This window comes from Drechmeria coniospora, chromosome 03 (genome assembly GCF_001625195.1).
Source record: "Drechmeria coniospora strain ARSEF 6962 chromosome 03, whole genome shotgun sequence".
Lineage (NCBI taxonomy): Eukaryota > Fungi > Ascomycota > Sordariomycetes > Hypocreales > Ophiocordycipitaceae > Drechmeria > Drechmeria coniospora.
The window spans coordinates 7607776-7624102 of record NC_054391.1 but is presented as its reverse complement, the minus strand read 5'-3'; the positions used below and the strand labels follow the sequence as shown (position 1 = coordinate 7624102).

Sequence of the window (16327 nt, the reverse complement as noted above, 5' to 3'; positions counted from 1 at the left end):
ACCATCAACGACGTTCGGCATCGTCATGCGTGGGACATTCGGACGTTTCAGGCAATCTTTCCGCCGTTGACCGTCTGAGAAGTTATGCTCTCGTACCGATTCATGATCTCATCTTCCACCGACTCGTGGAAAACATTGACGTCGGTGACGGCAAACTTTCTTGCGCTCACGCCCTTCTGGAAAAGCACATCCAACTCGGCAAAGGTTCGCCCTCTCGGTTCTGGTAGGCGGAAGTAGGTGTAAATGATGCACATGAAGCAGATTCCGCCCTGGTACAGATGCAAGAATCAGCATACAACTCAAATGCGCACGAGGGGCGTCCAACGCACCCAAAAGAAGCCGGCATAATTCCGCCAGTTCCACGCGCTGGGGTTGAGCATGTACGGCGTCAGAACATTGGTAAGGATGCCGACGACGTTGCTGCGTTGCGTTAGTCGATGCCGCGCAGCAGCGGCGGACAGGCCAAGGAAGGGCACTCACTAGAGGTTCCGGCCCAGCACGACCGTCTTAATCTGCAGCCTGCGCGAGGACAACTCGCTCACCAAGGAGTAGCAGACGGTGCCCACGGTCAGCTGGTAGAAGAGGGCCCAGACAATCATGATGCTGCCGGTGGCGAGCGACCCCTGGGTCCTGTGCTCCTCCGGGACGAGCCCCAGGAAGCCGAGGACGAAAAGCATGGCACAGAGACCACAGAGGCCGTAGAGGTACATGGACCTGCGACCGACGCCCAGCGACATGAGACCCCAGGCACCAAAGACGCCGACCATGTTGATGGCGTACTGGCCCATGGCGAATGAATACGACTTTTCCTCGGACAGGCCGGCCTGCTTGAGGAAGTAGGTGGAGTAGTTGGAGAAGGCGTTGCCGCTCAGGTTCTGGATGGCCCACGTCATGCAGACGATCTCGGTTCGACGAAGGTCGACGCCCTTGAAACAGTCCCAGTAACTGGCGCCGGCCGTCAGCTTCTCCTCGAGGGCGGTGGTGTGGACCATCATGGCGACCGTCTCGTCGGCGTCGAAGCCGGTCTCGCGGTTCAGGCTGGTGAGGCGGAGGAGCGAGCGCTTGGCCTCCTGGACCTTGCCTTGGCGGACAAGCCACCAGGGGGACTCGGGGGCGAACCAGATGCCGACGAGGAGGGGAAAGGGCCACATCCACTGAAGGGCGTAGGGGATGCGATAGGCCCATTCGTCGTGCCGGCTGAGCATGGAGCGGATGACGCCGATGCCGATCAGCTGGCCGAAGCCCCAGCAGAAGTTGACGTAGGTGGTCAGGTAGCTGCGCAGGGCGATGGGGCAGACCTCCGAGGCGTAGGTGATGGTGAGAGTCTGAAAGATACCCCAGGGGATGCCGCAAAGGATCTCGGCGACGAGCAGGGCCTCGACGTTGGGGGCGGTGAATAAGATGGTGGTGAAGGCGGCGACGAGCACGAGACAGGTCATGACGGTGTAGCGGTAGCCGAAGCGCTCCGAGACGAAGCCGTTGATGAAGAGGCCGATGATCTCGCCGACGGTGGCGCCCTGCCGGAAGGTTAGCGGCTGCCTCGTTCAACGAAGCCGTCGTCGGCCGGACCAGTAGCCTACGTTGCTCAGCCCTGCCTGCCACCGCGCGGGAACTTCGTAGGTGCCGTCCGGGAGCTGGACACCGTACTTGCGGTTGAACTGGGGAAAGGCGTAAAAGTTGTTGACGAGGCTGATGTCGTAGCCCTCCATGGCGATGCAGGTCGAGATGAGCAGACTCCAAGCGACGGCCTTGGGATAGAGCTTGAGGCCTTGCAGGAGCGTCATGGACTGCTCCTTGGAGGCGGCCGAGCGGGCATGCTCAATGATGGTGCGGTGCGTCTTGGAGGGATCCGAGGGGTTGGAATCGGGGTCAACGTCATGGACGACGGGCGGCATGACGCCGCCGTCGCCGCCTTTGCCGGACATGGGATTGCCCGCCCGGTGTGATGGACCGCGAAGGCTGTAAGAGACACGGAGGTCATAACAGAGCGGCACGGACACGCAGCGCGACGACCGGTCGCCGGTCAAATCGGTCGCGAGGGGGTTAGGCTTCTTGCAACCGACGTACGGCCCGCAGCTGTTACTGATCCTCGCAGCTGGAAAGGGGATGAGGTCGCCGACGGTGTTGGGAAGAAAAGAGGAGATGACGATGGTCGTCGGCGACGCGGGGAGTTGGGGCCTGCATCTTGGGTATGCCTTGTGCCTCGCGCCGCTGCATAAATAAATGTACCATGCATGGCCCGCACTGGATACGAATTTTGCAAGTAAAATGGAGCACCGTGGAAGCACGATAGTATTATAGTCTGGGGTTGTTATGAACGGGCCATGTCTGGTGGAGTCTTCATTTTTACTTATTTTCGATGCTACCTGCCGCAAGGGAAACAAGTACCTACAGGAAGTAAGCACAACAGAGTAGGGTATAGTGGGGTGACAAAAGTGTCGATTCACTTTGTGGTATTAACGCAAGCAAAATTGAATCGTCACTTTTGTCTAGTAACTGTACCTACGAGGTACGGCAGAGCCCTCCGTAGACCTGCAGTAGGTGTAGTTGAAGGTGTACAAGTAGGCACTACTAAGTAAGCTAACGCCCCCCCCCCCCCCCCGGTGCCTGGTGCCTGCCCTGCGTGAATAACGCGAAAGCGGGCGGGACAATGTTAGGCACTGTACTCCGTACTCCGTACAACTAAGTGCAAGCACTCCGTAGCATGCTGACATGACACTTACCTGTAGCATGTTGTTACCTGGATTTCCCTCCAAATACTCAGTTGTCAGCTGCTAGGTAGTGTAATTGAACTTTGGTCACTTGCTGGACTGCTTTGCCAGCTCGATCAGAATCACCCCCCGTGGTAGGGGGTAGCTTAAGTGTATGAGTACGAAACTTTTGCCAACGTCCATTTGGTTCCCAAGCTTGGATAGTTTCAGCTATCGTTCCCGACGTGCCCAAAGTACTTGCTTGTGCTGTACCTGTATCTCTGTGCAAGTACTTTGTAATTGGGCGTACTTAAGTACTTGCACTCGTCGGTAATTGGACGCTGGAGTCGCTGGTTCATGCACGTCATCTCCAGCGCGTCGCCCCGCATACACGCTTGTCCTGACCACACTCACCCACCTGTCTGGTGCCTAAGTACAAGTACCTTAGTAGTTGTAGAACTGACTCTACTTACGGAGTACAGCACTCCGTACTTGTCGGAGCATGTACGTATCGCACTAGTATCCGGCACGGAGAAAGGACTGAGGATATACAACGACAGTACAGAGCACCTACGTGTACTCCGTACAGTACGGAGTAATACATATGTAAACAAGTACTTACTTGTACATGCAATCCGTACTCCGTAACACGCCGAGCTACACCTATTGCTTGCTACATACACCTCCTTTCATGCATGTGCTTATGCTTACTGTACACCCACTTACTTACTGTACTGTACGGAGTACTGTACTTTTCTCGCACCAACATCTACGAGTTCAGCAAGCTATAACTCCTACAGAATCGGAAACCTCCTCCTACAACTACTCCTGCATACTAGTACACACGGATATTACATACTGATAATCAGACGAATACCCTTGGGGCGCACGCGTTCTACTCCCTCTCTACTCCGTAGGTCTCAGGAAGGCGGGTACCCACCGAGGCCAACGTTGTACATGCAATGTTACTCCGTAACACATCAGTTGTGCTCGTACAGTACATGTATGCACGTAGCGGCACAGGCACGGACGGCTACGCCTTTGGGAACGCTGGAGGATGGAACAAGGTCTGGTCAGGCTTTCTCGTCTCTGCTCCGAAACGCCTGTGTTTTCATGACAACTGTCTACGGCGTATTGCGCATCCAGACGCGTACTGGTATCAAAAGCAAAGCCAATGCCACGCAGGATGGGTTGGTTAAAGTCTTGCGCATGGTCGATGGCAGAAGCAGCATCATATGCGGCCACCCTCGACCACTCCTCGCTCCAAAATTTCAACTTCGCCTGTCTCGTCTGTCCGGCGCCTTTCCATTACCCATCTGGTTTGGCCTCTATCCTCCTCCTGGAGATACGTCACGCTGTCTGCTGAGCTCTTCTGTCGGCCATGACCCTTGCCAGAGGGCAGCGAGGGCATGCTTCCGGCTTGGCACCCAACGCCCCGCGTCGAGTCTGTTGAGCTTCTGATGGATGCTGCCGGAGGAGGAATATCCCACGGCTTCGCTGCAGGTGGCCCGCCAGTGCGGGGAAACCGTGGTGCCGAGGACGCGAGGGGGGAAGGCAGAGGGCTAGCGTCAGCGAGCAAGCCAGGCTGCTGCGTCGACCCTGCCAGAACCGAGCAAGGCAAAGGATGTGTCCGATGCGCCAGGGGCAACGGAGGGCTACCTGACACGCTCACCCCCTCGTAGTCTCGACTCGTCTTCGGAAACGCCGAGCCATTGCACCCGCGGTTGCCGCCCGCACCTGGATAGGCATATGCGCCGTTTGACCCCCACGACGAGCTGGGCAGTTCCCCTCCATCGGATCTTGGCGATGCCTCCCTGCTCGACGGCAGGCTCGCCTGAGAGCCCCAGGGGCGGGATCGCAGTTGGAGCAGAGCCGAGAGCGACATTTGGTCATCACCCCGTTCCGCCATCATGGCCAATTGGGCCAGACCAGGACTTGGCAACATCGATGCCGACGAGCTTAGCGGTGGGAATCCCATGACCGAGTTGCGGTTCGAATACTCGGACTGTTCCGTGATCGGGGTGAGGTTGGGTTCCCTCGAGGCCATCCGCCCACTCGTGCTGCGGCCCACGCCGGCGCTCACGTCGGAGCCAAACACTCCACCGTTCGCGTACTCGTAGTCGACGACGTTTGAGCAATGTGCACTGGTCTGTTGCGGGGCGGAGTAGAACCCAAACTCTTGCCCATACCATCCGTCCGGGTCGTGAGCCAACGCGCTCGCGTTTGCTTCCGCAATGATGGCATCGTCACCCAGCTCGGCATCGTCCATATCAACGTAGCCATGGCCATAGTCGTCAGCGTCGTCTCGAACAAACTCGCCCTCCAAGCCATTCGAGGACCCCTCCTCCAGCCGTGGCCGTCGGAACCTACCCGAAGCGGCTGCTTGATGGGCTGCAGCTGCAAGGGCCGCCTGGTACGCGGCGACAGAGTCTTGCTCGGTCTCCTCCGGCTCGGTGGCGTCAACTTGCTCGTCCTCTCGGGACGCTATCTTGACTTTGCCTATCGCGGAGCCGTCGATATGAGCTTCTGCACTGAGCGAGGTGTGTGCGGTGGATTGCGAGGTGCCTGAATGTGCGGACAGTCGAGACGTTCTCTCCGAGTCTCTTCTGATGCCTGCCTTTTCGTCCGAACCGCCGCGCCACAGTGACTGGGTCGGAACAAAGGCGCCAGGGACTGGGCGTCCAAACTCATCCGTGTCGTTGTTGTCAAAGATCGACTCATCAAACGGCTCTCCGCCGACTTCGTATTCGGCAGCGAGATCTTCGGCAAACTCGTCCTCGAAGCAAACCATGCCGTCATCAAAGTACAATTCGTCCTTGGGCATCGCTCGTTCAACCCCGGCCGCTTCGGCGGCGGAAGGGCTTTGGAATCGCAAGCGAGCTCCATCTTGGTTTGTCGGCGAGCAGTCTTGCGACCAAGTTTTCGCTTGCGATCGCGAGGGATGCTTGGTGAGGCTGGCTCCATTTTCAGTCACTGCGCACCCGATTGCTCCGCCCGCGGCATCGCTCGGCGTGAACAGGATGGCCGTGCTGTCCGGGCAGGTCAGCGAGGAGGCAGGGTCGGAACGTTCGAACACGAAGCCGGAGAAGCCCTCCTGGTCATCCTCAGAGTCCAGCTCGTCCTCCTCGGCGTCTGCCTCCAAATCAGCATTGACACCGGGTATCCTTTCCTCCAATCCATCATCGTCCATCATGGCGTCGTAATCATAATCGTCCCCGTCCGAGTCGTCAAACCCGGACGCTCCGGCATTGCCGGCGCTCGTTGTTTTCTTTTTCAATTCTCGCTGGCGATGTCTTTCTTCAAGGATCTTTTCTTGTTTGGCGGCGCCAACCATGTCGAAGCTGAACCTGGACGAAGTGCTTTTCATATGCTTGGGCAATGCAGGAAACTCGAACCGGGATAGCGTTCGGAGGCTCCCAGTTTGCCGGCTTAGGGCAGCTTCCAGGGTGGCCGCTGGGGAGGCGGAGGACGACGTTTTCGAGACGATGGTCACATCGTCCTTGGGCGGTACTGGTGGTCCCTGTCTCCCGTCGTCTGCGGCCAACATTTGTTCCACACAAGTGTCCTTGGAAATCTCCGGGGAGCTGCTCGGCGGCTGATGAATCAGCTGTGATCCTGCGCTGGTCGACTCGGAATATGATGCGCCCGCCGCACTGCTCGAGTTTGGCGGATCGCGGCCGCCGCTTGGCATCGGGCTGTCGATTGTCCCGCAGGGCTGAGCGGTGGGCCTGTTGGTATTGCTTGGCATGACATCAGTTTGACTGCTGGAGCGGACGGCCAAACCAGCAGGCCCTGATGCCGTTTGTTTGGGTCTGGGTGCGCTGAAGTCATGTACGCGGGTTCCTTTGATGCGGGGATCATATGACGGCTGTTCTGCGTGCCCAACTGTGGGAAGCAGGCGTAAGTCGGGAGCATTTTGGTTGTTTCTTCGCCGCATGAGCAGGGTAGACATGGGGTTCTTGAGGAACGGGAGCCCTTTCTTGCCCTTGGACAGATCGGCGGCTCCAGAGCTGGGCGGTATGGCGGGCACGTCGGTCGATACGCGCATTGCTGCGGGTCTTCTGCCCAGGCCGCTGCTGGTACAGTCTCTCTGTTCGACGTGCGTCGCAGGCCGAGTTTCGGCCTTCACGTGAGGTGGGGCGGCCGGTGCTGGCAGTACAGGCTCGGAGCATTGGTGGCCGGGCTGTCCATCCGATAGAAGGTTGAGGGTGTCGGATCCAGTACCCGATTGCTGCGAGTGCTTCCGCAAAGCAGCTCCGCCGACAAATCCCCAGTTGCCATCGCTCTGTGACCGTTGGGACCTTGAATCCGCGTCCATTCCCGTGGACCATGGCCAATCTTGCCGCATGTCAGCGGCGTCGGCAGAGGTGACTCGAGGAATCGGGGGAAGGACTGGCGGTCGAGCGGAGGGGCCAGAGGAGGCCGGTCGGGCATCGGAGGGAGAAGTTGAGTCGGCTGCCGCGGGAGGATCATGACTGCTGGAGGGCACAAACAGCTGGTGCCGATCCGTTGATGGTGTGACGGGGTTCGACGAGCCACGACGGTGGAATCGAAGGTGCGAGAGCATGCTTCAGGATGGCTTGGATCGGTGGGAAGAAGCAATTGTGCCCATGGGTCTGATATCAAGCGCCCATGTTCGACGAGGGCTGCGGCTGCCTCTGACGCTGGCGAGGGGAAGTTTAGACACTGGACGAGGCGAGGGTGTGGGCGAAAATGTCAGTCGGGATGTGCAAAAAACCGAAGGCGTAGTGAAGGATGCTTGAGGGTTCGCTGTACGTAGGTGCTCCGCACCAGTACAGAGAATGTGAATGCGCGTGTGTCCGTGTAGTGTGCTGTAGTTGGAGAGTCCGTGTGGGTAGGTGAGGCCTGAGGAGGGAACCCCGTTATGTGCTCTCCTTCTGGTTCCAGTCCGTCGCGAGATTTAGCGTCCATGCATACACATTCTATGCACGTAATACTATACGTGGTTTGCACAGTACGTGCAAATCAGTCAATTTCACGTGCATCACAAAGAGTGCATATAAGTACACAAGCCCCCCTTCCCCCCAAAAAAGACTCAAGAAGGCAGGCAAGCAAGCCAGCAGGCAGTGTTTGACACCAGACACCAACAGTCTTAAGATCTGTGCTCGGGCTCGTTTCGCACTTGTTTCTACTGCGCGATTCAGGGTGATGGCGGCTGGGCATGGCTGCACCGTGCCCAAAATGAGTGAGGGGGTGGACCAAATATGTTGAAGAAATGTACAGAGAGTATGGAGTGTTATAGGTTTATTTTGTGTTGCATTGTACGCTCGTTCCGACTACAGACTTCAAGAAATGAACAAAGTCGCGTCCTGTTCCAACATGTGTGTGCATGCATGCAGATTCAGCTCACCCGTTCGTAAGTACTGTAGGTCACTCGCTTGCCCTCCGTAGTTGTACTTCATACCAACGCTAAAATTCAAACATGTAGGTAGCCAATACGCTAACACGACTGTCCTGGAGGAGTCGGCCAAATTCATAGTACTGTAGGCGATGCTGGCCTGTCCATCCTCGTCGCCCTTCGTCAAACTTCGCCAAGGAGAGGTAGGTATAGGGAACCCCAACTTGCACCTGCGTTAGGTAGGTCTTACTTAGGTATGTAGTGTTGACAGGTGCTAAGCTTCGGTACTGGTACTTCGATGCAAAGTACCTGTACTCGTGCTCAGACCCTCGTCCGCTTCGGAACGCCGGCTTCCTGCCCTTGGCATTGGCTGTATCGGCGGACCTTACTATGTACTGGCAAGGAATGAGAGCCGTGACGTACACTAGCAAGTGGTTGGCGTCTGCAATCGGTTTCTTGGGACGCGTGGCTTAGGCCTAGCACTGCACCCAGGGAGGTATTCCTTGAGGTACCTTGCTAACTACTTTGTCGTCCTCAGATATCGAAGTAACCGCTATGGCTGTATTTGCTCTTCCGGTTGGTGGACGAAAACCCGGCGAGCATGGGGAGCGCAAACGAAGCCCGTGCGGTGCATTTCTGTACCTGTTCATGATGCCTCGAGTCAGTGAGAATCCTCCAACGTCAATAAGTAGTAGCCATTCATTTCTCCTGGGAAGGGGGCCGCTGACAGGAGGAATAGACTGATGAGCAACCGCCAGCGAGTCCTGCTGTGGGCCTGTTTGTTCTTGAACATGTGCGTACTGGTACAGGTATACAAGTACTTACTAACAAGGTACTACGTGCCGACTATCTAATACTTGGTGGCATGTTGGCCGTCATTACCCCACAGGTACGCATGAAGGAACCAGTATGGAGTACGGGGAACGGAGTGCTCGAATCACCCCTCGAGTTGCTCGTACCAGAGCACTTACACATACTTACTTGCAGCCCAAGTCCCCCCTCGTGTCCTCGAGCGCGCCACAATGTTCTGCCACGAGTGCTGCTGTCTTAAACCCGAGTGTTCGTCTAGTCACTCTCTGCCTTCACCTCCTGCCCCTGACCGTTGACTCTTCGCTTCCCTTGCCTCGTTGCCATCCTTCCCTTTCTGTCTCGCGCGCCTGCTGCCCCAGCCAAGGGCAGACCAGAGCAAGAATCAACCCAGTCGTCCATCAATCAGCGTCCGCTGCTATCTCGTTATTCGTCCTCAGCATATCCGATCTTCCCTGCCTCGAGTTTCGTCCTTCCCATCCCATCCAACCGACCATAGCTTTCCTCCCGCGACGTTTATCATCTACCTCTTGGCTGCTCTGTGCCTCACCCAAGCAAGAGGCCCGCCACTCCGCATCGCCACCATGGTCACCGCACTGTGGGCGACCGCCAAGGCTCACGATCCCCAACTCCTTCATGATGGAGAGCCGTCGCGTTGGAGCTATCGCGTCAAAGCCATCGTCGTCTTCTTCACTCACCGACTCTGGCGCGGCGGGTCGCGTCTACTGCTGCAGGTCGTCATCTGCATCCTCATGATCCCGCTGCTGTTTCATATGTTGCCCACGCGCTACCGAACCGGCTATCGAAACGTCTTGACGTGGTCAAACGCTGCACCTCGGGAAGCTGGGCCGTTGAGGATTGTCGTCTTTGGCTCCCAAGATCTAGCCGGCAGCTCCCCCAGCGTCGGCAACTCGGCAGCCACTTGGACCGAACAGCTGTGCTTGGAGGTAAGTCACTCGCTCACACCGCCGGCCTGAACGGCACAGTGCAGAAATGCTCACGCCCTGCAAGCTGAACTGCTCCTCCTTCCTATCCTTCGTACCGCCCAGCAATGCGCTGCCCGGATTGACATCCAACGGCATATACGGCAACGAGCTTCACACGATCCAGGACCACATCAAAACGGTTGACATCACCAACTCGCCCGCTTCCGATTACGATTTTCTTCTGAAATACTACCCGATTCCGATTCAATCCCCAGACCTGGAGGCGCAGATTCAACAGTTTCTATCACTTCCACCTCCGAGAATTGCGCCACGCCATACCATCTGGATCTTCACCTTTGGCACATGGGACATCTGGAATCTGGCTGCTTTCCCTCGCTTGTCGGCCGAACACGTCATCGACGCCTTGGTCTCGCACATGTTCGCCCAGATTGAGTTTCTCTACCGCAAGTCGTTGAACCCGACATCAATTGCCTTTTCCGACTTTTGGTCCAACGCTACCCCGTCAGAGGTCGACAGACTTGCCGACCCGAGACCCACTGGCAAAGTCGATGAACGCGAACTCGAGACGTTTCGGATCGTCATCCCGGAGCTGATCGACATCACTCTCACTCCTGGGTGGCAAAGACGCCCCGATCCGCCATTGCCGCACTCCAAGGCAGAGCAGATGCGCAATGCAGACATCTTGACCAAGCGCTGGAATTCGCAGGTCAACGCGGAGCTGAAGATGTGGAAGTCCAAGGTACGATCACGACCGGAGGGCATGGATGAAGAGGGCATCAAGGAGGTCGTTGGATCACCCCGACAGGAGTCGCTTCTCGAATACCTTCCTGCCTCGTTGAAGAAGAAGGATAATCCGACGCGGAAGGCTGGGGCCCTCGACGGCGTCGTCTACGCCCCCTATCCACGACGCGCCGGCCTGCGGTCGAACCCGGCAAGGGCGCTGCTCGATGCCATGACGGAGGAAGAACTGCAGCGTTCTGGCCTGAAGGATGGCAAAGGCCGCGGGACGGTTCCTGTCAACGACACAATGCGTTTTGTCGACGTCTGGACTCCGTGTATGACAGGTACGGTCGTTACTGGTATCGAGCCTGGCCCGGGAGACACAGTTTGCTCCGTTCCCGACGACCATCTATTCCAAGACTTCTTCACCGTTGGCCAGCGTGCGGCCAAGGGTCTTGCCCGCTTGACGGCCAAGGAAATCGCCATGGACTTGTTCCCCTCTCGGTAGACGTTCAAGCGCGAGAGTCGAGCGAGCGACTGTCGATCAACCCACGGCGAGTGGCGGACAAGCTTCATGAGCAGGCAATTGCGACTAGACTCTACAGCCGTCGAAACTTTTGTGTGTTGGACCATGAGATTTGCCTGCTACGTCTTCCGATGGGCAGGCAGGGACGCGCCCCTGTATGGCGAACCGTGCTAAGCGAGAATTGCCCATAACAGGAGGCCAAGTCCGTTGGCAATGGTCATGCTGATTCATCCTAGTCAAATATTGCTGGCTGGTGGTAGCGGTGTGATGCATGCCTTTGGCGCGCCAGAGACAACGGAAGCCAGATCGTTAGGAAACCCCGTACCGAATACAACTTGAAGCATATTAGCGAAATGGCTCTCCGACTTGAACAATCGTACTATTGAGGCGCTTGCAAGCGCAAGTGGTGTGTGGTGAATCGCCCCGGTTGCTCATCATCCTGAGCAATCATGGGGAGGCTGACGTTGAGATGATGGCTCCCTCCAGGACCGAAAGGGTATCCCGATATCAACATGGTATCTCGAACATGCGCTAGATCTCGAGCACTGCATCATGGAACAACCGACGCAAATTAGCAATGTAGAAAGTATACAAGTAATGAATACCTGCAACGCCGTCACATGTGTCGACTCAAGTACAAGAATGGAAGCCGGGTAATAAGCCCTAGCTAAGATGTTGGATTTCGACTCACGCCGAATGATCACCTCGCAAGAAATGATCTACGGGTGTCAGATAATACGGGACGAATACAGGACGAGCACGCTTGCAGGTAAAGTATAATTACACATCCTTACGACACTTCTCACCGCAGCGGTTGGCAGGCTAGTCAGCATGGTCTATTATTAATACCCACTCCGCACCGCCCCAGCGGGAACGGGTGGGTTGGCCCCTCCCTTGGAGCTGAGATGCGGATGCATTGCCTGGTGTGCCTGCTTGGGTCCAGCTGCCTGTGTGGGCCTGGATGCCTGCCTGGGTGATTGACGAGCAATCGACAGAAGCCATCATCAGACGCAGATCCATACGATCAGCCCGATAACGACTCGATAGCAGAGCCCCATTATGGCGAGACGTCGTCATCCTCTGTTCGCCTTCAAACAGCCCGGAAGATGATTGTTCTGCCCCTTGCCGAGGCCACTTTGGTTGAAGCGTTGCAAGACCGTCCCTGTGCCGTCACACCCGCACCAAGCATCAGGGTCACGAGTTGCTCTTCTAGGGTTTCGTCTCATCAGCTGGTTGGCACCCACTTCTCTTCCCCTGATCACGAGGCCGCAGGCCAGCACATGAGCTCCGAAGCCATCCGCTTTCCAAGCATACCGAAATGGAGATGGAATATTTGACGAGCTCCAGATCGCACTTCGAGGGTCTGGGCAGCCGTCTCTGACCCAGTTTCCGAAATGGCATCCTTCAAAAGTAGCTCTGCATCAAATTCCGGCGAGCTGCAGCTCCGAACCAGACGGGAAAGAAGGTTTGACGAGGTCGAGTCAACGCTTCCTGATCTTGGCTTGACCAAACCCGCGCCCGAGGCGGTCCGTTTCTTCACCGTTGCAGGCTTCCTTGGTAGGCTGGGCAGACTTAACCCATGGGGAAGTGTCGTCACCAATAAGGACATTGTCTGGCTCCTAGACAATACTGCGTTCAACAACCACGGGCCATGGCAAGCCGAGTTTGTCGCCGCAGTCTTCGAACGACAACCTAGGGACAGGACTTTGGAGATTGTCACAGGCATCCTGAGGATTGTAGGCCTCGCCGACGATGATGCGGAACGCAAGACGGTTGAGGAACGGATCATGCCCTTCCTGTGGGACATCCGCCCTGCGAGGACCATCACGGCCACGCAAGAACACTCGGAGCTGAAGCTGGGGCCCACAAGCATCAACGGCTTGTGTTCCAACGTGCTCAGAATCCCGAGCAGCAGCAAGGGCTCCCTCGTCAAGACCTGGACGAGGCTTGGCGGCGGCGAGGGCGCCATCGCGGCCATGCAGACGTACTACGCGGGACAGGACGGGTGGGGCATCATTTCCGGTAGCTAGCTGTCGGTGCCGTCTACGGGACCTTTGTCGAGACTGACCAGACGCAGATGTTGACGACACCATCAAGGTCACCCAGACCAGTGACCCCATTGGCATTCTTCGCGAGACTTTCATATCTGATCCGAGCCCGATTCCTGGCATGCCCGAGCTTTATTCCCAGCTGGCCTCCTTCTTTCCCAACGACACAGCCTGGTTCTACCTTTCCGCCTCCCCATACAACCTGTACCCTTTCCTCAAGAAGTTTCGGACACGGTTTTATCCGCCGGGTACGCTCATCCTGCGAGACTCGAGCTGGAAAACAGTAGCGGGTCTGCTGTCGGCATTGACCCTGGACACACAAGAGTACAAGGTGGATAGGATGGCCAAGATTAATATGTGGCTGCCCAAAAGGAAGATGATTGTTATAGGTGATTCGACACAATCTGACCCTGAAGCGTACGGCGAAGTGTGAGTTGCCCTTGGTGCTTTATTTGATAGATAGCTGAGTTCGGACTGACACGACACGGCAGTTATAGAAGTTTGCCTGGGTGGATCAAACTGATTCTCATTCGAAAGGCAACAGATGTCGCATCCTACGGCATAGCGGAGAAGAACGATCCTGCGAGATTCGAAATGGCTTTCCATGGTATTCCCAGACATGCCTGGCACGTTTTCGAGGACCCAGCCGAATGTTTCCAGATTGTCAAGCAGGTACTTTCGAGGAACTAATTAGCCATCGTAGCCGGCAGGAAGGAAACAGACGACCGTTTATAGATAGCCCGTCTCAATTGTGAATACATCTAGATCTTCGTTGTCTTTTTCCTTTCGCAAAGTTCTAGCGCAGCACGCCAACGACAAGCCAACCAGGCGAGTCCCTTCAAATTCCAGTTTGATCTGCGTAGTTGCCGCGCGGAAATATAATGCGTTAGCACACTTCACAGTACAGGATGCCACGGCTTGAACTTGACAAGCAAGGCTTTGCCACGGCTGATGCCAAATGTAGTCTGCAGCGGTCTTCAACAGAGTCAAATGAGCCCACCTGAGCGCCTACTAAGGAAGATTTCGGTCAAGTTCGAACTCGGCTCATGGCTACCCTGGTACAATTGGGTAAGTCGAGTTGGATGCCAAACAGCAATAGTTCGAGGGTTCACCATCCAAGGGTAGCATTGCGAGGCACAATCGGCTGAGCCAAACCAAGGGTAGCCATCAACACAGCGGAATAGTAAGGGATAAAAAAACACTCTCCAGCCGAAGCCTAACCAACATGGATCATAATTTCTACCGGCATCTATCCAAAGTTTTATCAAGAATGTGTTGTGTACAAGTACAACATGCACCTACTTTAAGTACAGTACAGTATACAGTGTAGACAAAGCTTGATTTACACTAGGAGTTGTGATAAAAGATCAAGTACATTGACGAATTAAAACTCGTCAAGTTCAGGCAGAATAATACATTCAATAATAACAGTAATCATAGTCATAGAACTTATCGTAAGTTTTACTCACGGCATTCAGAATTTTTCGTTTTTATCTACTTATATGCTTAAAAAGCTTGAATAAGACGAAGATACGGTGGTTCCCAAAATACAAGCTTGACTACTTTAGTCATAGTTCGGTATGCTGAATATTCTGCTCGGTGCCCCGACGAATACTGTACTTGCTGTACGGAGTACAGTATGTGAAGCTAACTAAATTGGGGCTGATCAACCATTCCAAGGCTACTCCGTAGATTGCGAGTAATCCTCTCCCATGTTCAGAATTCATGCATAGGCCGAGCCGAGTACGAGTAATTTTAGATTGTTGAACATTGTTCGATTGCAAGTCTTTTACCGCTGTTGCTGTCGCTGCCGCTGCCGACGCCTGTCAGTCAGCTTATCTCCGCTGACAATACGAAAAAAACACGGAATAAATACTCCCTGTCTCCCGGAGTCCGAGCGTCCACTGGCTTGGAATACCCAACTCCTTTAACGATCTACCAACCCAAGACGACGACGTCCGATCACTCCCTTCTGGACATGTTTTCGACGCGGGCCCTTCGGCAAGCTGCCGCACACACTGAGCGTGCCCCTCTGATCAAGTTCCTCGGGCCGCGGTCCATTCCCTGTGAGTGCTCTCGATGGGTCGCCTCCCTCCGGATTGACTGACCTGGTTGTCTCCTTCTCCAGCCTCCCTCGACCACACTCCCAAGCCTCACCCTGCCTCACCCTCCGGCAAGCTTCCCGAATCGTTTTCAGCCTACGGCAAGGGCCTCTCTGCTTCGCATCACACCTCCTTCAGCAACTACCGCGACCACGCACAGCAACACGGCCCGCTTCAGAAGACCTTTGGCAGTGCCGAAGCCGGCGTTGGCGGCTCCTCGGGCGCCCAGCTTGGACCCATTGACCCCCCCAAGGGTGTGTTCTTCGATATTTCCGACCTCCCCACCCGGTACCACCGTCTACCGATCGACATGGCGGAGATTGAGGCTGTCGAGTCTGGCGGTGCCGCCCTCCACGGTTAGACTTGCTTGGCTTGTTTGAATGACTGGCGGCCTGAGATGGCGAGGAAACAAGAGACGCCCCCCCTCCTTCCAAGAAAAGTTCCCCTGTAGTGGCCCTGGGTTATCCTCCGGGAATGAACCATCGAAAAGCAAATATCATGAAGCGACTGGTAAGTAAGAGAAAGTGCTATTGTCGGACTAAGGGTGACCCTCCGCACGAAGGATGATGAAGCTCATGCCTCCACGTGGGATGATCGAGCACGTTCGCGGACAACGGGATGGCAATTTGTATTATAACTGCGTCCAGTCCGTGGAATATTTGGCGTTCCCTAGCTGCACTCAATTCTGTCGCCAGACTGGCTATTGTCTCCCATCATGCGCTCATGAGTGGACTTTTTTCCGAGCGGCATGTGCGGCCCTGTGCGTGATCGATGGCAAGAACTGTACATGACGAAGCCGTTACGTTGAACGCTTCGCATTCGATTCATGTTGATCCTTAGCCTCGCTGTACATTTTCTCCGTGGAAAGGGACATCAATCTGCCCAGCGATTATCCGATGCTGGTTATACGACTGTTGGCGATGAGTCCCATTCAGGCAAAGAGACATGGAGGGGGGCACCTTTGAAAAGGAGGAGGGGAAGTTTTGAAAGTCGGAGGAGGCAAAAGTTCCCCTCCCGACCCTCAGGCGCATCGAGTGATTGACGGCTGACTGACGACATGGCGCTTTGCCCAAGTCGACAGACGTTACGGATTACAAACACTTTTTGACGGCGAGTGATTTTGACGGA

At 55.7% G+C, this 16327-nt stretch overlaps 4 protein-coding genes across 4 annotated transcripts; 2 read left to right on the top strand and 2 right to left on the bottom strand.

Moving 5' to 3' along the window:
* Positions 1 to 47: 47 nt before the first annotated feature.
* On the bottom strand, positions 48 to 2184 carry DCS_07850 (maltose permease; the record flags this gene model as incomplete). The annotated part of the gene is made up of 5 exons (XM_040805133.1): positions 48 to 269; positions 330 to 420; positions 481 to 1517; positions 1581 to 2095; positions 2148 to 2184. 5 exons carry the CDS (start codon positions 2182 to 2184, stop codon positions 48 to 50), a joined length of 1902 nt encoding a protein of 633 aa, XP_040655237.1.
* A 1737-nt stretch (positions 2185 to 3921) lies between these two features.
* DCS_07849 (uncharacterized protein) lies at positions 3922 to 7257 on the bottom strand (the record flags this gene model as incomplete). Its single annotated transcript, XM_040805132.1, has 1 exon — positions 3922 to 7257. The coding sequence occupies one exon, from the start codon at positions 7255 to 7257 to the stop codon at positions 3922 to 3924; it is 3336 nt and encodes a 1111-aa protein (XP_040655236.1).
* A 2183-nt stretch (positions 7258 to 9440) lies between these two features.
* DCS_07848 (uncharacterized protein) lies at positions 9441 to 11031 on the top strand (the record flags this gene model as incomplete). The annotated part of the gene is made up of 2 exons (XM_040805131.1): positions 9441 to 9803; positions 9868 to 11031. The coding sequence occupies 2 exons, from the start codon at positions 9441 to 9443 to the stop codon at positions 11029 to 11031; spliced, it is 1527 nt and encodes a 508-aa protein (XP_040655235.1).
* Positions 11032 to 12443: 1412 nt separating this feature from the next.
* Positions 12444 to 15560, top strand: DCS_07847 (actin filament organization protein App1-like protein; the record flags this gene model as incomplete). Its single annotated transcript, XM_040805130.1, has 7 exons — positions 12444 to 13071; positions 13127 to 13526; positions 13589 to 13769; positions 13863 to 13956; positions 14005 to 14165; positions 15046 to 15163; positions 15226 to 15560. The coding sequence occupies 7 exons, from the start codon at positions 12444 to 12446 to the stop codon at positions 15558 to 15560; spliced, it is 1917 nt and encodes a 638-aa protein (XP_040655234.1).
* Between the last annotated feature and the right edge of the window lie 767 nt (positions 15561 to 16327).